Source organism: Cnephaeus nilssonii, assembly GCF_951640355.1.
Source record: "Cnephaeus nilssonii genome assembly, chromosome: 10".
Lineage (NCBI taxonomy): Eukaryota > Metazoa > Chordata > Mammalia > Chiroptera > Vespertilionidae > Cnephaeus > Cnephaeus nilssonii.
The window spans coordinates 11,797,781-11,819,774 of record NC_137081.1 but is presented as its reverse complement, the minus strand read 5'-3'; the positions used below and the strand labels follow the sequence as shown (position 1 = coordinate 11,819,774).

The following is a 21,994-nucleotide window of genomic DNA, read 5'->3' as shown; positions in this document are numbered from 1 at the left end:
AATTGTAGGCTACTGTCCTGGATCCATGAGGTTACTCAAAGACTGATCTCTAGAAACTGGTATTTCTTTTCAGAGTAAAATAACCTTTTATACAATTACTAGAGGCCCGGTGCATGAAATTCATGCATGGGAGTGTGTGTCCCTCAGCCCAGCCTGTACCCTCTCCAATCTGGGACATCCCTCTCACAATCCAGGACTGCTGGCTCCCAACTGCTCGCCTTCCTGATTGCCCCTAACTGCTTCTGCCTGCCAGCCTGATCACCCCCTATCCACTCCCCTGCCAGCCTGATTGATGCCTAACTGCTCCCCTGCCAGCCTGTTTGCCCCTAACTGCCCTCCCCTTTAGGCCTGGTCACCCCTAACTGCCCTCCCCTGCAGGGCTGGTCCCCCCAACTGCCCTCCCCTGCAGGCCTGATCACCCCCAACTGCCGTCCCCTGCAAGCCTGGGTCCCCCCCAACTGCTCTTCCCTGCAGGCCTGGTCCCTCCCAACTGCCCTCCCCTGCAGGCCCAGTCGCCCCCAACTTCCCTCCTCTGCCGGCCTGGTCACCCCTAACTGCCCTCCCCTGCTGGCCATCTTGTGGTGGCCATCTTGGGTCCACATGGGGGCAGCCATCTAGTGTGTTGGAGTGATGGTCAATTTGCATATTACTCTTTTACTAGATAGGATGAACCAACTTCTACCAATATTTTTGCGTAGCGGTACACTCCATCATACCTCCATGTAGTCACAGCAATAACAATTACAAATGCATTATTTAATTCATGACAGTAATAACATATCATAAGCCTAAACCTATATTAACTCATGCTTAAATGTTTCAGAGCTCGTAATAATTGAATCTGAACTGAAATTTGTGTTCCAGCTACGCATTCACTGACGTGCTTCAAAAGTGCTTTATGTATGCAGAGTACTATTTAAGGCATTGTGACGGATTAAAACAAACAAGCAAACAGAACTAAACAAAGCATTCTGCTTTCAAGGAAGTTACAATCTAATTAGGGAGATGAGATATATATCTCAGACAAATTCATTTCCCAAATAAATTAAAGATGCAAACAAAATTTCAAGGGCTTAACCCTACTTAAGGGGTTGGAGGGCAGACTATTATGGGAGACTTAGAGCTCAGAAATTGTTTGTATGGAAATATACACTGTTAATTGTAAATGAGTCATCTATTCATCATACTTCATCATAACAGGCCCCTAAAAGACCACTCCTTGGCAGCGTGTAGAAGTCAGTCCTTAGAAATGTGTATTTGCAAGTAATAAATCATGGCTGGGAAAGAGTCTTAGACATAAGCTACTCTATATCTGGGGTCTTGAGGGCTCAAGGCCTTGCCCATGGATTCAGAGCTAGTTCATCCTAGTCACAGAATTGCTGTGCTATACTGCAGGCCCCCAACCCCAAGTCCAGTGCTTGTCCCAAAGCCCCACATGGATCTACTTGCCTTTCTTCGCCAGCCATTCTAAGCTAGTAGATTTTCTACTGTAAATATTGCCTGAATTACTAGAAATAACATATACAGAAATCAGAGCTAAAACCAACAGGATTTACTCATCTAGGTTATAACAGATACCTGTTTGATCTTCGGTTTTTCCCACTTCCACTTCATCCTGCACAAGGGGCCCTGGGCAATCTACCCACAAAACAGCTTTGAATGTGTCCTTATCACTGCTTTCTCTTGCCTTTGCAGTAAAGGTTCAATATTCTTGAGAGAGCTTCCAAAACCACAACATTCTCAACTACAGTCCCCAGTAATTGAGCGCTATCCGAGCCAGATGGGTGTAATCTTGATCAGGATGACAAAGAAGTTGTCAGACTCCATTCTACCCACTGTTCTTTGCCAGGCAATCATAGAAGGAGGCACAAAGCAGGGTATTGTCTTCCCAACATTCAACTGTAGCGGTGAGGCCTGTTCTGGCCATACCTGGTAAACACAGCCAAATTCTTCATCCTTCCCACCTATGCTACCCCTTGGGAGCAGTGAATTCACTACAGGTACCAGACATTCTGTGGAGGCAAGGCTGACAACTCAGTACAAAACACTCTCCTTCCCCCTGGGATTTGACTTCTTCGGTTTACCACACATACTTTGCCTCTAAAGTCTACATTTATAAGATCTCATCAAACTTGGTCTTTTCAGAAAGGACCCAATACTTGTTGTTGTTGTTAATCCTCACCCCAGGATATTTTTCCATTGATTTTTTTAGGTAGAGTGGAATGGAGGGGGAGAGATGGAGAGAGAGAAACATCTATGTGAGAGAGACACATCAACTGGCTGCCTCCCACACACACCCAACAGGGGCAAGGGATGGAGCCTGCAACCCAGGTACATACCCTTGACCAGAACCAAATTCATGACCCTTCAGTCCACGGGCCATTGCTCTACCCACTGAGCCAAACCGGCCAAGGCAGGCCCAATATTTTGACTCCATCAGCCAAGCCTCCAGACCAATGACCATCCGAATCACTCTTGCAAACTTTACCACACACTAAAATTCCAGGCCCAAACATGGAAAGGCATAGCAAACTGCAGGAAAAAGGTTTTGGTTTTTATGCCATCTTGACAACGCTTAATATCCTGACCTTTAAGGCAGCAGGGGCCCAAGGTGTACAGAAGCATTTCCACTTAAGCATCATCTCCCCACTTTTGCCCAAATGTGTACTTTTTTATAGTATTCTCACCTCCCCTCTCAATCGGTTTTCATCATCACTGCATGAAACAATTTAGTGTTCAAAACTGTATAGCTCATAGTGGTAATGCCAAAGAGGAAAAAACTAAAGTTTCTCTAAAACAATTTTTATTTACAAAAGCATATCCTATATAATAACAGGGTAATATGCAAATTGACCCTAATGGCGGACCAACCAAGAACGACTGGTCCCTATGACTTGCACTGACCACCAAGGGGCAGACGCTCAACGCAGGATCTGCCCCCTGGTGGTCAGTGCGCTGCCACAGGAGGAGCTCTGCTCAGCCAGAAGCTGGCTCATGGCTGGTGAGCACAGCAGCGGTGGCGGGAGCCTCTCCCGCCTCCACGGCAGCGCTAAAGATGTCCCACTTAATGGTTTAGGCCTGCTCCCCAGCCTAAGCCGTTAGTCAGACATCCCCGAGCACTCCCAGGCTGCCAGAGGGATGTCTGACTGCCAGCTTAGGCCCAATCCCCTGGGGAGCAGGCCTAAGCTGCCAGGTGGACATCCCCCAAGAGGTCCCAGACTACGAGAGGGCGCAGGCCGGGTTGAGGGACCCGAGTGCACAAATTTTCATGCACTGGGCCTCTAGTACTAAATATCTTATTATACAAGTATCTACCAAAACAACAGGGCCATAATCAAGAACACCAAGGGACACCACCTGAGACTGCCGGCTACAGGAATAGAGGAGGGTCAATTTGTACAATGGTACACAGTCCACATCCTCCAAGTAATTGTAGTCTCATTAATATCGGTCATCTGATGGTTACTGCTATTACACATTTTGTCTTTTTAATTTAAACCTATATGTTCATAATTGATATAAATTTTATCTAAACATTTATAGTATATAAATCTTTCCATGAATCAAAGTTTAAAGACAGGCAATATGATTTTAAATACACCTAAATCATAGCAAAAAGATGTTCAACTCTAAAGATGAGTCATCAGCATCTTTGGTTTTCTAAAAAATAAAAGATAGAAAATATACAAGTGGAGACAACTTGTGATATTTAGGGAAGTCCTTTTCAAGAGAGACGGAATATGAAGCTGAAGTGAAAGCAGAAAAGCAAAATCAGGGAGGCTTTCCTGACCTTAGGGGCAAGGAACCAATTAAGTACCACTATCTCCCATGCTCAGTGGATGGCTGATGAAAAATAAAAATGCTCCCATGAAAGTATTGATATTTCTGGTATTCTACTTAAAATAGTGATATACTTGAGTTATAAAATAAAAAATGAGGTCCCTAATTTTTGCTGTAATTTGGTTTTGTTAATTAAATTTCCATCATTTCCATGCCAATGGAATTTATTTGGCTGTTTTCCTACTCTAAGCAAGTTAATAGTAAGATGCCCCAAATTCCCATTGGTGTTTTAACAGTATATTTTAAATTTTTTTTTAATATCTTTTTATTACTTTCAGAGAGAGGAAAGGAGAGGGAGATATAGAAACATCAATGATGAGAGAGAATTATGGATCAGCTGCCTCCTGCCCACCCCACACTGAGGATCTAGCCCACAACCGGGGCATGTGCCCCGGCCAGGAATCAAACTGTGACCTCCTGGTCCATAGGGCAATGCTCAACAGAGCCACACTGACCAGGCCTAATAGTATATTTTTAATGTTTAACCTAAGCTGTGTCACTGCTACCTTAGAGAAATCTTTTAACTTCATGATTAAGATAAGTACAATCTTTTGTATTTATACATGTATCTTCCTTAGGTTATATTTAAAAAATAAGGAATAGACAAAATATTTCTATTGTCAAAAAAGTACAATTTATTCCTACCTTCTATTGCCAGATCCTAAGTAGGTTCCCAGTCAATGACAAAGCATTCTTCCTTCCCAACCTTAATTCCATGGCAACTGATTTGTTTGTTACTCCTTTTTAATAAAACAAAATCTTGGGCAGAGATAATGAAAAAAATGTTTTTTAAATTCATCGTAAGATTTGCAGACCAAGAGAAATAACTTTTCCCCACCTAAGAAAACAGTGTCAGAACTCACTGTGAACATGTTTCCAACACGACACTTCAGCAAACAGTTCTCAAAGTGAGATCTGGGAACCCCTGGGGGTGTCAAAGCCTTCTGAGGAGGTCCACAAGGCCAAAATCCTTCCCCAAGTAATTCTAAAAGGTAACTTACACCTTTTACTTGTCCTTTCACATATTTACAACATTTTTAATATTTTCAAAAATACTTCTAGCCCTAGCCAGTTTGGCTCAGTGGATAGAGCATCAGCCTGCAGACTGAAGGGTCCCAGGTTTGATTCTGGCCAAGTACACATGCCTGGGTTGCTGGCTTGATCCCCAGTGGGGGGTGTGCAGGAGGCAACCTATCAATGATTCTCTCATCATTGATGTTTCTATCTGTCTATCCTTCTCTCTTCCTCTCTGAAATTAATTTAAAAAAATATTTAAAAAATACTTCTAAATGTTCAAATAGGTCAAATTATAATTTAGAATTTAATATTTCATTTAAAAATAAAAGAAAATGTAAATATTTTATATTTAAAAATGGGTGTTAGTTTAAAAGGGGAGCTTAGATACTTCACACTCCTTAGGGTAACTATTATGTTTTTGGAAGGAATGAAGGAAGGAAGGAAGGAAGGAAGGAAGGAAGGAAGGGAGGGAGGGAGGGAGGGAGGGAGGGAGGGAGGGAGGGAGGGAGGGAGGAAGGAAGGAAGGGAGGGAGGGAGGGAGGGAGAGGGGGGAGGGAGGGAGGAAGGAAGAAAGAGAAATGTTGGCAGGGAAGTGGAGAAATTGGAAACTTTATGCATAGCTGTTGGAAATGTAAAACGGTACAGCTAGTATGGGAAACAGTTAGCTGTTGCTCAAAAAATTAAACAGAATTACCATATAATCCAGCACTTCCACTTCTAGGTATACACTCAAAAGAAGTGGAAGCAGGGACCCCAGTAGATATTTGCACAGCTGTGTTTATAGAGCATTATTCACAAAAGCAAAGGAAGGAAAACGCAAGTGCCCACCAGTGGATACATGGATAAAGTGTGATATAGACATATAGTGGAATATTATTCAAGCTTGAGAAGGAAGGAAATTCTGACATATGCAACAACATAGATGAACCTTGAAGACATTATGCTAAGTGAAATGAGCCAGTCACAAAGGACAAATCATATGATTTCACTTACATGAAGTACCTACAGTAGTCAAAATCATAGAAATAAATAGTAAAATAGTGATTACCAGGGGTTGGGGAAGCAGAAATGGGAAGTTGTTTAATGGGTGTAAAGCCTCAGTTTAGGAAGATGAAAAAGTTCTGGACATGTTGGTGGTGATAGTTGTACAAAGATATGACTGTGCCTAATGTCACAAACCATACACTTAAGAATAGCAAAAATGGTAAATTTTATGTTACATATATTTTTCCACAATAAAAAAGTCTAACATAAAAAAGGGGGATTGCCCAACCTGCTTTCTCAATAGCACAACTATACCATCTACAACTAAAGACACTAAAAAAAAAAATAAAGATAAAACTGACACACCAGGGGTCTCTGGCCCATGGAAAGGAAGAATCTAATTAAAAAACGGAAAGAAAAAAAAAGAACTGGATAAAACTGAAAGTACACAAAGACATGAAAGTTATTTTTTCCTTGTCCTTAACTGTTATTAGTAATTTATATAATGTGTCTTATGCAACAGAACACTTTCAAATAGTTAAGTTGTGGCATCATTTTGAAATTAATCACTAAGAATTTAAAAGAAAAGAAAGTGAATATTTTTTAAACATATTTTATTGATTTCAGAGAAGAAGGAAGAGGGAGAGATAGAAACATCAAGGATGAGAGAGAATCATTGATCTCATTAATCGGCTGCCTCCTGCACACTCCACACCAGGGATCGAGCCCGCAACCTAGGCATGTGCCCCAACCAGGAATTAAACCGTGACCTCCTGGTTCATTGATCAACACTCAACCACTGAGCCATACTGGCTGAGCAAGAAAGTGAATATTTTTAAATGCAGACATAATGAGCACTTTGAAATCTAAACCTGATTAGATATTTTCTAAAGAAGACATGGAAAAGGCCCTGAAGCACCTGACAGGGTAAGCTACTGTATTGCATTAGCCGGAGAAGTGCACACGACAACTGAGATGCTAAGAAAGCCTCATACGATTGACATTGCTGAACGCCTGCTAGACGATGTTAGTTTCAGAAAGGTATGTATGACATTACCACTTCCCAGTGATACAGTACCTCCTCAAATGAAATATCTGGCAGGGAACAAGAAGACTGAGTTAATACCTCATCTGCAGAATTATACCTTTGCCTTACAAATGGATCAGGTATAGATATGACTGAACTTTGGGCTTCCTTGGTATGAAATGACTACTTGGGGCTGATACTGATGGAAGAATTTATTATGTGAATGCCTGACAATAACCACTGGTGCTGGAATAGTGCACATGGTGAATAACTTGTTGGGATCTCATGGTTTATCCTTGGGATAACTTGTGGTGACACTTGCATTGCTGGTGTGGAAGCGATTGTGGTGAAACTGCTGGTGAATCAAGGCAGTGACTGGACCAGGAGTGACTGTATACTCAACTGCCACTCATTTAACTTACTAGGGGGAAGGGGAAAACTCGAGAATTCCCTTGATGAAGAAACATTAACATGATCAATTTTAAATCCTTGATTTCATATCTTTTTGACACTTTATGTGAAGAAATAGAAAGTACTTCTGCATTATGACGTACCATGGTCACCTCAGAGAAAAGCGCACCTATGATTGATTGAGTTGAGCTGAACTAACTGGTATTTTCATGGAGCTCCATTTCCTCTTTCAAGTGACTGGCAGACACCCTATGGTTATTTACACTTGAGCTTTGGGCAGATATTTCTCGAAAATGAATGATGTGAACCTGCGCAGTTCATGGAAAACAGTATTTGTTGCTAATGATAAAGCAAAAACTAAAATTTTAGAAAACTTGTGTCCACCACTGTGAGCATGATAGCTTCCCAATACTTATACCTCTCTGATTAAATTATGGTAATATCAAAGTACGTGGCTTTTTGAGATTATATAATAAAATGAGTCAGCATTTGGAAGATTGGCATCACTCAGTGAAGCAATGTTTTCCACATGACCAATGTGTGATGTTAATGGATAAAAGGTCTATTCAAACTACAACACAAACCAATGCAACAGAGTTTGAAATTTTCATTGGTATGATTTCAGATTCCACATTGCAACCAACTAACCGTCACTAGCTGAGAATCATCCCCATGATTATACTCTGTTATATAAGATTCCGTCTTGCTTTAGAGACCCTTCTTGCTTGATGACCCAATCAATCAGGTTGGGAAATTCCACATGATATGGAACTGCACGTGACCTCTAGGAGCCGAAGGAGGTCTCTGGTGAAAAGCCAGGGCCCTCAGTCCTATAGCTGCACGGAATGAATTCTGCTAACAGCCTCTGTGAGCGCAGAAGCAGATTCCTTTCAGTCAAGCCTCTTGAAAATGCAGCCTAGCTGAGGTCTTGGCTGTAGATGGTGAGATGCCTAAGAGGAGTCAGCTAAGCGGTGCCCAGGCTGCTGACTCACAGAAACTATGATATCACTATTCTCACATGTTTGCTTTTAAAAAAAATAGTTATTTTTCATGACAATACGTAATCTTAACTTGTTATAGGCTCACTGTTATATTAAATCAATTAAGTATATTTTTAATTTCTCGGTTTTAATTTCTAATCTGCTATATAGAAAGAGGTATAGTCCACATAAAAAGCACTCTCAAGTCCTCTAAAATGTAAGAGTTTGAAAAGGAATGTTGGGACCAGTAAGTGTGAGAACTATTGCAACATTTCCCTGCCCCTTATCTCTGTCACATGAAACACTCCCCCCTCCTTTCCTCCATTTACCTAAATTCCACCCATTTTTTACATTTGGCCATGCCAGCCTATTGTGAGCACTCTCCCTTCTGAATGCCTAGAGAACTCGCCTGGCATCTGGCTGTTGCTTTCTTCATTTTCACCAACAGGTCTCTCCAACTGGATTGTAAAGCCATGAAGGAAAGGGACTATGCTCTGTGGCAAATGACAGATGCTCAAAAACACCCTCCTGCCTTCTCCAGACTAAATTAATTATAGACTGAATAGGAATGCAATCCAGACAAGCCACTAGGCTCCAATCAGTGCTTGATACAGCTACACCACAAGGGTGTGGAAGAGATGGAATCCAGGGCAAACCCCAGTCTCTAAAAGGTCACCTGAAGAGGCAGATAAGATATATGTTTAAGTGGAATAGGAAGTAGTAAATGATATCAGACCATAAGACTTTTATTTCTCAATGAAGTAGAAAGCAAATTATCTGTGGACCATTTTGCAGTGAGTGAAGGAGAGGGAGAGAGAGGGAGAGAGATAAACATTGTGAGGAATTGACAGTACTCCTCCAATGACTCTTATTGTGAAAGCATTGGGGATGCATTAAACCAGGGATCCTCAAACTTTTTAAACAGGGGGCCAGTTCACTGTCCCTCAGACCGTTGGAGGGCCGGACTATAGTTTAAAAAAAACTATGAACAAATTCCTATGCACACTGCACATATCTTATTTTGAAGTAAAAAAACAAAACGGCAAAAACACCCGCATGTGGCCCGCGGGCCGCAGTTTGAGGACGCCTGCACTAAACTGAATAGCAATTGTTTCTCAGTTGAATTGTGTCCTCCTGAAAAGAGATGTGGATGTCCTGGTCCCTGGTAACTATGAATGTGTGAATGTGGCCTTCTTTAAACATTGAGTCATGCTTCCACAAGCTAAGGAATGTCGGGGCCACCAGAAGCAGGAAAAGGCAGGGAAGGCTCCTCGCACCCAGGCTTTGAAAGGAGCATGACCCTGTCAACACCTTGATTTTAGACCTTTAGCTCTCAGTACTCCGAGGGAATACATTTCTGTTGTTTTAAGCCACCCAGTTTGTGGTACTTTTTCATGGCAACTCTAGAAAACGAATAAGCAACTAATAAGCCAGGGACCCCTCACTACCTACAGTCACAGCTCCAACTAGCCCTCCCTCTCCCACAGACAAACGTGGAACACAAAAATATGCAGATCTGAAATGCAGAACCAAAACAATATGTATTTTTTACCTAGAAGTTCCTGAAGTGCAGTTAGATTTATATAAGGTTCTGGGAAAATGTCTCTGATCAAACACTGCTGTCAAAACTCAAGCCCACTGAATCTCTATAAATGTGCCTTTAAATACAGAGACAAAGAGTAGTTATCCATCTTGCATTTCCTCAACTCTGTGCTACAAAAGGAAGTAATCCAGAACCTAATATTTAAAGTTACCAATACTATTAATATGTCATGACAAAAGAAATATGGGATGACAAGTAAAACTCCTTCCATTTCTCCAAAATTGTATGAAGCCATCCAGACTTCTAGGCCAAAAAGAATCTTAGCTCACGTGCTGGGCATTCACCAAGTCTCAAGATCCAAGTCTTATTATATATACATAAGGTACTTGGCATTATAATCCATAGAGAAATCTACTTATGGTCTTATAATGCGTACTTGACTTTAGCAATTTACCTTCAGCCTCCAGCCTCACACTTTTTCTCAATCCATAAAACAATGGGATCTTAGGGCTATGGGGACTTTTGATGACCCACCCAATGTCCTCTAAACATCAGGTAGCCCCACTGGTTTTCTATATATGGGCCCTAACCCATTAGTGGGCAGTGAAATCAATGCAATGTTTCCCAACAACTTTTTTAAATAAAAAATTTAGACTGAAAATATCAGAGGGCATCATCCACGGTGAGGGTAAGTACACTCATGAAACTTTTATTTGCGTTGTGTATATGTGTTGTGGATACTGGGTCATGAAGGAGAGTCTATTATTATTGTATTTATCAGTCAAAACCCTGGCAGGAAATAGATGGTTCACTCAAATGAGGCACTTAGGAGTTTAACCAAGAAACTATTTATAAAGGCTGGTACAGGGTTAAGGAAAAACATTAAGGAATAGTGCTCCCAGCAGTGATGAACCCTTCCATCCTCTAGGACCCCAGAGGCCAGAGAAAAGAGCAGATGCCAATGCAGTGAACAGAAAAGCGTGGGGAGGGCTGCCTGATCGGAGCTATGGCCCTCAGTAAAGAGAGGAGCCAATCCACAGTGGTTTGGCCAGAAGGGAGCTGCCCACACGCCCTTCTCCTGCCGGGGCCTCTGCCATGGCTGCCCCCAACTAGAAGCCAGAGAGCGAGAGAGTCCACATTCTCCGCCTTTCCGGTCACAGAGGGGGCTGGAGGAAGGTCGAGGACTTCCAGCAACTTTGAATCTCTATCCCAAAAGGCTGGGGGGGGGGGGGGGGGGAGAAAGCACAGTATAGTCCATGCATTCAATTTAGTCTGAATGCTCTTATTTCTAGATGCCACATTTTTTCCACATCTGCCCTCAAATCGCAATCTTGCATCAAGGCTCTAATCCAACACCAAACTGATGCAAAAGATTAGCATCTTGATGAACTCACCATTTATGATCTCAGCCAGGCCCCCAACACTTCCCAACAACCCTTTAATCCATCTTCTATCTCCCACTGCTCCTCCCAGCTCTCCATAAGGGCACAGACCATGTCTTATTGTCTCTGTATCCCCAGGCCTTGGAGCCTAGAACACCATTGCAGACATTGAAATGTCTGTTGAATAGCGACTACAAAAACCTCACACTGCTTCTTCTCCCCATTTCAACCCCCCAAAGTCTGACTACTTTGCCCTGAAATCTCAAAGACCATTTTCTCTTCTGCCTCAATATGTGTAACCTCTACTCCCACAGCAACACATGGGCCAGTTTCTCCACCTCCAGTCTCAGTTTCCTTTGTCTCCATTAGTCATACAAAAAGGCCAATCACACAATATCAGCACCTGCCCAGACTCTGCAAGCTCTTTAGCTAGTCATTACCCAAGGCCTCCTGGCTCTGACCCTGCCTTCACCTTAACAGTCTCATCCCCTACTACTCCCTCCCACAATCACATCTCCTACTCCTCCCTCCCACAATCACATCTCCTACTACTCCCTCCCACAATCACCCTTGGGAAATGTTCCATAATATTCTCCTCTTCCCCTACTCAAAGTCAGATGTAGGCTGTCTCTCTCTCTCTCTCTCTCTCTCAATAAAAATTTGGACTTAAAAGTAACCATGGGTTTAGGTACCAGATCTTGATCATCTTTTTGATAGCAGAGTAGCTGAGGTAGGTGTGAGAACCAGGATAACATAACAGAAATACCAAATTTTCTAAAATCCTCTCCATTTTTTAAATTTCATTAAAATAATTTTAGACTCATGCAAATAACCTAAATGTATGTGTAATAAAACCAGAACTGCCTTAAGGAAGCATGAAAAATCCCTTAGGGTGGCACCCAAGGGCCTTCGCAATCCAGTCCAAGTTAGTCTGGGCACCAACCACCCTTCCTCCCTGGGCTACACTCAACCTTTCACAACCCTCTCAGCCAGCGGTGCCTTCTCCCTTTATTCCCTCCACCCGGAAAGCCTCATCCCACTTCTCTACCTGGCAAGTTCCTCATGGAGCTTCTCAACAGTTTCAGTCTTTTGTTCCAGAGCATTCCTCATCTCCATTGTATCCAGGCAAACATTCCACTGGTTCATTCTCAGGTGTGCTTCATCCCCCAGAAGGCTGTGCAACTCATCAAGACCAGAGACAGTGACTGATTAACCTTCACATGTCTATCACTGAGGCTAATTTTGTGACCAGTTACACTGGTGGCCCTTCAAAGAATTCTACACTTGCTGTTATTCAGCTCCGTGTGTAATCCTCTCCCTTGAATCTGGGCTGAACCTGTTACTTGCTCGAACTAATGGAACATGGCAGAACACATCATGCCAGTTGCAGGTCTCAGCCTGAAGGGTGCCTGGCAGCTTCCCATCTTGCACCCTTTGGAGCCCTGATCTGCCATGTAAGAAGTTTCGATACCCTGCTGTAGAGTTCTGTGGAGAAAAATATAAAGCAGAAAAGCAATATAGAGGATGGCTGGAGGGGTTATAGTCATAAACAGTGTGGTCGGGAAGGTTTGTGGAGAAGGAAACAAACTTTTAAGATGAAAAAGATAAGGAAGCCAGATAGGTGGGTAACTACGGGCAAATATTTTAGGTGGAGAAAACAGCACATAAGGTAGAGCCTACCTGGCATGTTTGAGTAAAGCCAAGATATCAGTGTGGCTGGGGGAGAGAAAGAGGGTCTGAATGGTAAGAAATAGTGTCCCCAAGTTCAATGTTTCATGGGGAGGACACATAGGACTCAGCATATGGCCATTCTCACAGCCATGACGTATTACAGCAAGAGGGCAAAAAGCCAAGTAGGAGAGGGGCAAGGCACATGGGTGAAGTCTGGAAAAAAAACTGGGCACAAGCTTCCAAGGATCCTCTCAAGTTGGATACCCCCACCCCCGCCCCTGTTCCCGGTAATGAGTTTTGACAGCACATGTGAAATGTCATTTACCAGGGAGGCTCATTAGAACCTCAGCATCCAAGGTTTTCACTGGGGGCTGATGGTATAGATCCCTCCTCTACCTAGCAGCCCCAAAAGTTCCAGACCTCCAGAAAAGGAGCAGGTATTCCGCACTAACCATATTGTTTGCGTGAACAATTATGGCACAGTGAGTCATTCTCTTCAAGGAGTGGTGGAAACCCTAAATCTAAGCTCCCAGATGCCCATGAAGGACCAGCCTTGAGAGTAGGCCCAAGGCCAGCAGTCTCGGGGCAGAGGTGCTAACTTTCTGACCTGCATATTGATTGCATATGGATCATAAGAGAAAAAGGGAAATCAGGGGTTATCACAAGAATTTCTGACCTGAGCAACTAGAAGGATGGTATTGCCATTTAATGAGATGGGAAGACTCTTGGGAGGGGTGGATTTGGAGTAGGGGATCTGGAATTCAGTTTGGGACGTGCTAAGTGTAAGGTTCCTCCTTGACATCCATGCAAAGTTGTCAAGGACTCTGCCCTCTTGGAGCTTGGGGTTCTTAGGAGGGATCTGGGGTGTCACTAAACAGATGATATTTGGAGCCTGATGTTAGATGAGCTCATCCAGAAGCATCTAAGTCTCACTGAAAATGTCTAGATTTTTGTTCACCCTCCTTGTTGGCCCACTATCCGCCTAATAATAGAAATGGAGGGTGCATTAGGCTGGTGCATCAAAGGTATAAGCCTCAACCTGTTCTATAAGTCAGCTGGTTTTTGCTCTTGTCTTGGTGGAGGATTTAAGAATATAAAGGCTCTCTCTACTGCCTGTGGATACCAAAGAGTAGTAAACAAAGATCCTTTTCTGATGGCGAAGTTCTCAACAGAGCAGAGAGCAAGGTCTATAAGAAGGTCAGGTGAAGGTCTGCCTGGGATCTGAGCTGCAGACCAGTGGTTTGCAACGGCAGCTGAGAGAAATCATCAGAGGAGCTTTGGACCTGAACTGTCCAATAAGTAAGTCTCTTGTGACTATTTAACTTTAAATTAATTAAAATGTAAAATTCAGTTCCTCAGTTGCACTAGCCACATTTCAAGTATTTAGTAGCCAATCAAGGCTAGAAGCTACCCTATTGGGAACACAGAGATGCAGAACATTTCCATCATCACTGAAAGTTCTACTGCGCTTCACTGTTTTAGACCTTCCAAGAGAGGCCCAAAGCTCTGCATTTTTAATACACAACTTAGATTATTTCAACAACCAATCACCTCAGCAAACATGGTCTCATAAAAGCCTGACAATATCATTTGCTCAACTTTCTCAGAGTATCTGTGGCACAAATACCTTGGGAATGAATACTGGTTAACTAAGCCATTTGAGTACAGTGCTCCAAACTACAAATCAGGGCTGTGATCATCCCACGTGGGATAAGTAATTTAGCTCAGATTAACTAAACTACAGTCAAGACCATGGCCAATAAATCCTATGTTAGGCCATAGGGGAAGGGGGCCACAAACTCAAAACTCTACCAACAAGCCAGCCAAAACAGCAACAGCACATGAAGTGGGCCATAAGTAAGCAAAAAGGAATGAGATTAAAAGTTAAGCATGAGGACAGTAACTTATGCTCACTTTCGGGAGGCAATAATGGAGGTGAGAGCATTCCTTCTAAAGAGAAAAGACATGCCTCAGCTGCCACTAACAATCGCTATGTGGGAGACTGAAGCTCAGAATTGTCCGAGCTTCAGTACTGTTATCTCCCCTTCCTCCCCCTGCAAAAAAAAAGATGGAAATCTGTATTTTTGCATGAAATCTCAAAATACTTAAACATGGTAACTACATCAAAATATAATACTGAGTGCAACTAAAAAAGCACAACTGTGGGTCATAGCCGGCCCCACGAGCCAGACTGTGTTTGCAGACTTAGAGGCTGTCCAATGAAAGTCAAGGAGCAGAACCAAAACCAAGTTAGAAGCAAGTGCCACTCGTATGGTGAGTCAGGGCCATCGTACACTGGGAAGAACATCTAGTCCACACATTACGAGAGAAGAAAGTAAGTCAGTGCCCCAAAAGCATTTTCAATATCATGGTCCTAGTTTATGTGTAAAAGCAACCTTAAAATATGGAAACAAGGCATCAAAAGCTGAAAAGCTCAGAAATTCAAGAGTGCTAGCTTATTCCTCTACACTAGTCCCATACGACAGCGTACCAGATTCTCATTATTGTACAAGTTCTCTTAGATTCTGATCCCAATTTAATCAAGAAATAAAGCTGTTACTGTGACTTGCTCAGATCTGGGAAGCTGGCCTCAGCTTGTAAAACAAGCACATTATTCAAAATGTCTGAACACAAAAGAGATTCATTTTTGAAAATTTTATCAAATGTTTCATTAATTTAAAAAACAGCGAGAAAGAAAAACACTTTCTCATACAGTCAGATCCACAAATCAGCTTCTGAAAAATTCCAGCACACCTATTTTCCCATGAACTCAATGTTCATATTATCTCACTCGAGGTCCAGTGCACGAAAATTCGTGCACTGGGGGCGTGGGGTGAGAGTGGTGTCCCTCAGCCCAGCCTGTACCCTCTCACACCAGGAGCCCTCAGGGGATGTCCAAGTGAAGGCTTAGACCTGGTCCCTCTGCTGGAGGCGACCCACAGGCCCGTCAGGGGACAACGCCAGTCACAAGCAGCTGGCTCGCCACAGGCCTCCCTCCGTGGGAAGCGACCTGCAGACTGATTGGGGGACAGTGCCGACCGGTGAGTGGCCAGCTCCACCCCCCAATTGCCCCTCCACCACCATGGGTCACCGCTCCCCCCCATCGCCATCCCCTCCCTCTGCCCACTGGCACCCACCTTGGCTGGGCTGGCGCCGCCCACTCGTGGGCCCCACCCCCCGCCAACAGGTCCTTCCACTGGTCGGTCGATTTGCATATTAGGCTTTTATATATAGGATTCATTTCAACTGCTGAATATACCATACACTCTTGTTACTAAACAGATTATTCACTTCAACCTCACTCTGTGTGTGTGTGTGTGTGTATGTGTGTGTGTGTGTGTGTGTGTGTGTTTGAGTGTGGGTGTATGTAATGAATGTTCAACTTAATAAATTATTTGAGCTCAGATGAACCTGCTGAGAGAATTCATTCAGGGTAGGAATAAAGGGACAGTTGCTAATGACAGATTGGTCTATAGATGTCTAAGGTACAGTATCTGCCATGGAAAGAATTTAAAATCAAATGAGTTCAGTGATACCAAGATTAGTGGTTGTGGATTGGTGGTTCTCAACCCTGCCTAGGTATTAGAATCACCTAGAGTGCCTTCAAAATACCTACATCCAGGCTCCACTCCAAGTCCAGTGCATGAGAATCTTGGAGAAAGGAACTCAGGCATTTGTATTGTTTTAAATGTTAAATGTTAAAGTTAGAGGTGACTAATAATCAGCCAGAGTTGAGCCCCTGCAGGATATGGGCCTAATCACCCCTTCACCTGTGACATATAATTTTGGTGATAAATTAAACTAATTACTCAATGGCCCCCATCTTGACTATTTAAGAAGACAATCTCCTCTCCACTAACTACTTAACTTAATTGGATTTAGAGCCTGGGATGCTGATAAACTACCAGAATCCAAAGACAAGCGATCCCATAATTCTCCCCATTAGTCAAATCACCTCCCCAATGGAGTTCCTCAAATGGGCGAGTGTGAGGAGGCAGCAGAAACCTCAAAGTCCCAGATTTCAAATTCGTACCTTCCTCAGTTTCTTCAGCATCCTACCTACTTCCGGCCTTATCTGATGCTGACTCAGCTGGTTCCTCACATTCCACAAATACCAGTCTTATTTGTTTATTCTCAGCAACAGATAGATACTTCTCCCATGCTGCCCACAAAACCCAGAATGCCCTCCTTGGCCTTCACTTACCCTCCAAACTTTAGAAACCCCGAATCTAACCTCAATCGTGAAATCTGACTTTCTCCCATCTAAATTATTCAGGGACCCGAAAGAAACCAACTTAACTTACATTGGGTTCCCACCAAATTTCTTTTCTGTACAGCACTCTCTACCTCGATGAGATCTAGCCCATTTTTCCATCTGTAATTAGACTGAGGGGCATTTTTCATACTTCGTTTGCAGATCCTGCAATATTTTTCTCGGCAATTAGACTTCTTCCTTATAAACAGATAGATCCCTACAGTAAAAGATAATCAAGAGGACACTGTGGATGTCCTGCCTCTCCGCAAGAAACAAAATTGCTTTGTCATTATGTTATTGTAGCAGTTTGTAGATGGAACTGTCTTTTTAAAACAAACTGTAAAAAATAAACAAGGTGGGGAAATTCCAATGCACAATGACCTACAGGGCTGTGTAGTTAATGACAGTCTAAAGACCTGGAAAGCCAGTTCCTGAGGTCAAACTCTAATTCCACAATGTACTAGTCACATCTCTGTTACTGAAGTGTGACTTTTCTCCCCATCTGTAAAATGGGAATAATAGTATCTACCCTCAGGGAGTAAGTCATTTAATACATGTCAAGCTCCTAGGACAGTGCCTGCACAGAGTAAGCACGATTCATGTTAGTTATTATTATTGCATGCAGGGTGTAAAATCTTGTTGTCCAGGGAAGCAAGCCTTTTAAATCATGTTCACTCTTCTAACTCGTTTTCACTGAGTTAAATAAATGAACTTAATGACAAATTGTTTTTCAAATTGAATTTTTATATTTCTGATCTTTTCCCATTATTTTCTAAGTTCAATGGATGAGAGCATGGAATTTTTCCGAGTATTTCTTGACATTTTAGTTTCGTTAGGAATCCCACTTCATACTAGGTAAGCCTTATTATGATTAAAATATTATTTAAAATGGAACTACGGGAGAGGAATATTTGGGGAGAGGGGGAAAATATCACTTGCCACTTATTAAATTGAGATTTTAAAGCCAAAAAAAAGGGAGGGAGGATTTATAAGCTGCAGGTGACCTTTAAATGCCACATTCACTAATATATAAACATAAACAGAAAAATTTAATGTCTGGTAATAAACTACGCTGGATCAATACAATTACATTATGGATTCTGTGATATTATAAATTATGCTTTCAGTCCAGAATATCAATAACTTTTTAACATCTTTTAAGATCAAATTATAATACATTAAATATCACCTAGTTAGTTCCCTGCACGTTATTTATAAGCTTATATCTTACTTCTATTATCTAGACAGCTCCATGTACTAAACTTCTAAAGATATATGATTTTAGGGCATAAATTATTTTAATAAAGAGTTAAAAATGAAAATAATTCACCATCTCAGTAAGACAATCCTTCAATAAGATCTACTTTAATAATTAGCCTAGAATAATTTTGTTACTATTAACCTTAGTTTACTTTCAGAAGTTAGAGAAATATGACTTCAAAGACAATGGTTACATGTGTACATCTCAGTTTAACTGAATTACACAATGTAAACAGCACAAGCTATTGTAATAATGTAATTACAATACATTAGGGTGGATACTCATATAGTTTTATAGGCCACTTTGATTATCTTCCCTGCTCTACCCCAATTCTATTAGTAAAGAGTTCAGCTTTGGGTATTTTATTTAATGTATTTACAGACCTCTCACTCTACAATTCTCAAGCCCTTCATTGTTCAAGGCAACGTAAACATGTATTTACCCAGAGTAGAATTTTTTTTTTCCTGTATAATAATTTTTAGCGGGGGCACAGACGGTACGGAGATTTTTCTTAACTGCCCAAACTATATCTTTGAAGAAACAAAATCATTTTTATGCCTTGGATAACCTGTAAGCCATTACAAGAAATCACATCTTCCCATCATTCAACTGGTCAACACACCACTTCCACAATTCTCCCAGCATGAGAACAAATAATAAAAGAACAATTGGCCTCTAAAGCAAGAGTTTATGACGTATCCTGTTTCAGGAGGGTCAATGCCTTCTCCATTGATGAAGAAGCCCAGTATGTTACCCAGGCACCTCACAGGGGCCCTAGGCTCCAGCTAAGTCTTGTGAACACGCATTCCACCCTTGGAAACACTGCCTGCGCTTCACTCGATGTTTACTTGTTTCTGAGTTCAGGGACGGAGTTAGGGACAGTCTTGGTCCTCATTTCCATAGTCATCCCTACGATGTGACACAGACCACACACGTAGTAAATGTTCATGAAATGTGTGGCATTAAAAGATAAACACTTGCCATGTAGGCTGGTTGGTGTAAGCCAGTGGTCGGCAAACCGCGGCTCGCGAGCCACATGCGGCTCTTTGGCCCCTTGAGTGTGGCTCTTCCACAAAATACCACGGCCTGGGTGAGTCTATTCTGAAGAAGTGGCGTTAGAAGAAGTTTAAGTTTAAAAAATTTGGCTCTCTAAAGACATTTCCATCGTTGTCCTGTTGATATTTGGCTCTGCTGACTAATGAGTTTGCGGACCACTGCTGTAAGCAAACAGCATCCTTCCACCTAGGTTCCTGCCCCGTCACTTAGGGAGGACAGCTGGCGAGGCTGAAATTCCAAGGGCCACATCAGTTACAACTTCCCAGTATGTCACTTGCACCAATCAACTTCCACATTCCCAGGAGGCGAAGTAGGGTGGGCCTTGGGGGGGTCAAAAAGTACACCTGAGGTCAGCAGCACCTCAAGGCTTCCCTTGGAAAGCTTTCCCTCCAACAACTTACAAAGCAGCGCTTCTCCAACTCGGGGTCCTGCCAATCACCTGCGGACTTGACTAAAAGCGGAGTCCGGGGCAGTGAGCTTGGATCAGGGTGCGAGATCCTGCCTTGCCAACCCCCCCCCCCCCCCGCCCCAAGGGATCCCCACGCTGCGGTTCCTCCCACAGCCCTTTGAGATGGAAGGCCCACCAACTCCCAGAGACACCCAGGTCGCTTCTGTCAGCAACACCCAAAAGTTGTGGCCACAGGTTGTGCCAAATCAAATGGCCCGAGCGCTCCGAGGCCTCTGAGCGTCGCCAGCCGGTCGGTCCTCCGGGCACCTGGCCTCCCTCCGTGCGCTCGCAGGGAGACCGCCCGCCGGCAGCCGCGCCCCCGCCCCCGCCCCGCGCGCGCCCCCCCGGCGCAGGCTCACCTTCTCCCGGGTCTTCAGGTACCTCTGCAGCGCCTGCTGCGTGAGCTCCCGCACGCGCAGCTGGCCCTCCTTGCAGGGCACCACGATGCCGGTCCTGCCGAAGCACACGGTCACTTTCATCCTGGCCCCCGGCGGTCACGCCGGGCCTGCGAACAGGTGTCTGGCCCGGCGGGTGCAGCCCCCTCTCGGGGGACGCGCGGCACGGGCGGGCCCGGGGTGTCTCTCCCCGGCGCCCCCTCAGGGCCTGGGGCTCGCAGCAGCGCCCCTCGGCCCCGGGCAGGCGGGCTCCTGGGGGCAGGGATCGGGGGGCAGGGGAGGCAGCGGGAAGGGCTACCTCCCAGGTGGCGGGGCCGGGACGCGGCTGGGCTCCTCCTCCTGTTCCGGCTCCCGCGGCCGCTCAGGCTCCCGCTGGGGCCCGGCCGCGGCGGCTGCTCCGCGCGCGCCAAAGCGAAACTGCCGGCCCGGCCCGGCCTGGCCTGGCCCTGGCCCTGGCGGCGGCGGATCGGCCCCAGGCCCGGGGCTGGAGTGGGCGGCGGCGCGCGGGGCCGGAGTTGGGAGGAAACTTTTGCGCTGGTCCCAACTCCGCTGCGGCGCGCGGCGCTCTGGGCTCCCGCGGCCCTCGGGCGGCTGGGCCCGGCTCTTAAAGGGGCCGCGGCGCTCCCGGCTCCACCGCTCACCCGGTGGCGCGGGGCGGGGAACGCGCCGGCCGGTAACTGGAGCCCGGGAGCCTGGTCCCCTCACTCGGTCTCTCCTTGGCCCCGTCCCTCCAGCACACACGGAGCTCGGGGGAATTGTAACGGGACCTGGGAGCTACTCACTGGGGAGTGGAAACCGGATCTCCTAAAGCACACTTGAGGGAATAGCTGGGAGTCTGCAGAGCGACACCCTTAAATGCGGGGATTGGAGCAGGATTCAAGGCCCGCGCGGGAGCAGGTGCTCCGCGCCACGCCCACCAAACACCCCAAGGACAGGCCGCTCACAGGTGTTGAGCTGCAGCGGTGGCCCAGGGGCCTGCTTGGAACTTGTCTTCAGCCAGCATCGCATCTGCCCTGTGGAGCCCGGAGATGGCAAAAGGTAAGGGATTCTTGGGGGTAACGTGGCCGTGGAACCATTCCTTTTACACGTTACAGGGTAGGACAGTATTCCCACAAAAGTTAACATCCCAGGCCCAGATATGATTGTTTATGCTTACATATCTTCTTCTGAAATGTGCCTCCTGTTGTGCATTTGGCGGGGAAAACAATTTTTAAAACGTTGAGATTCATGATTTGGCAGGTGTGAATCCATCACCAATTAAGATAGGCATATCTGGGGCGGGGGGAGGGGGCAGGGAATTCAGCAAATAGCGCGTGCATCATTCCTAGCTCCCACATCAAATGAGATCCTTTAAGCCTAACATCAACCCTGTAACGCAAATATTTCCCCATTCTGTGAATGAAGAATGGAGCTCATTGAGGTTCAGGGACTGAGCTGACCATGGAGTCAGTTATGCTGAAAGGAAATAATTTCTTCCGAAGCTGAGTCTCTGGTCTCCCCAATCAGTTCTCTCAACAATCCAGTCCATCCAACATGATCCTCGGGCTACATCACGTGTTTCTCTACAAAAGGGTTTGTTCCTTTGTCAAGACACTTAAATTGAACTTCAATTGCCAAGGACAGTATGACAATGCGTAGGAGATTAAATTGGGGGGCTCATGTGCTTTGAGAGTTTTAAGTTTTTAACTCATTTATACATGCAATAAATATATATTGGTTGTCTT

The 21,994-nt window shown here is 44.4% G+C and overlaps 1 protein-coding gene and 1 long non-coding RNA gene across 2 annotated transcripts in view; one reads left to right on the top strand and one right to left on the bottom strand.

Moving 5' to 3' along the window:
* The window catches only part of PARD3B (par-3 family cell polarity regulator beta), a 902,602-nt gene extending 881,754 nt beyond the window's left edge, over positions 1 to 20,848 (bottom strand). The window contains exon 1 of the mRNA XM_079783005.1: positions 20,235 to 20,848. Within this exon, the coding sequence (XP_079639131.1) occupies positions 20,235 to 20,354 (120 nt within the window). The 5' untranslated portion in view covers positions 20,355 to 20,848. The remainder of the gene's footprint in view (positions 1 to 20,234) is intronic.
* Positions 20,849 to 21,180: 332 nt separating this feature from the next.
* LOC307106450 overlaps positions 21,181 to 21,994 on the top strand; it is an 87,336-nt gene continuing 86,522 nt past the window's right edge. The window contains exon 1 of the long non-coding RNA XR_013814129.1: positions 21,181 to 21,308. This is a non-coding gene — a long non-coding RNA (uncharacterized lncRNA). The remainder of the gene's footprint in view (positions 21,309 to 21,994) is intronic.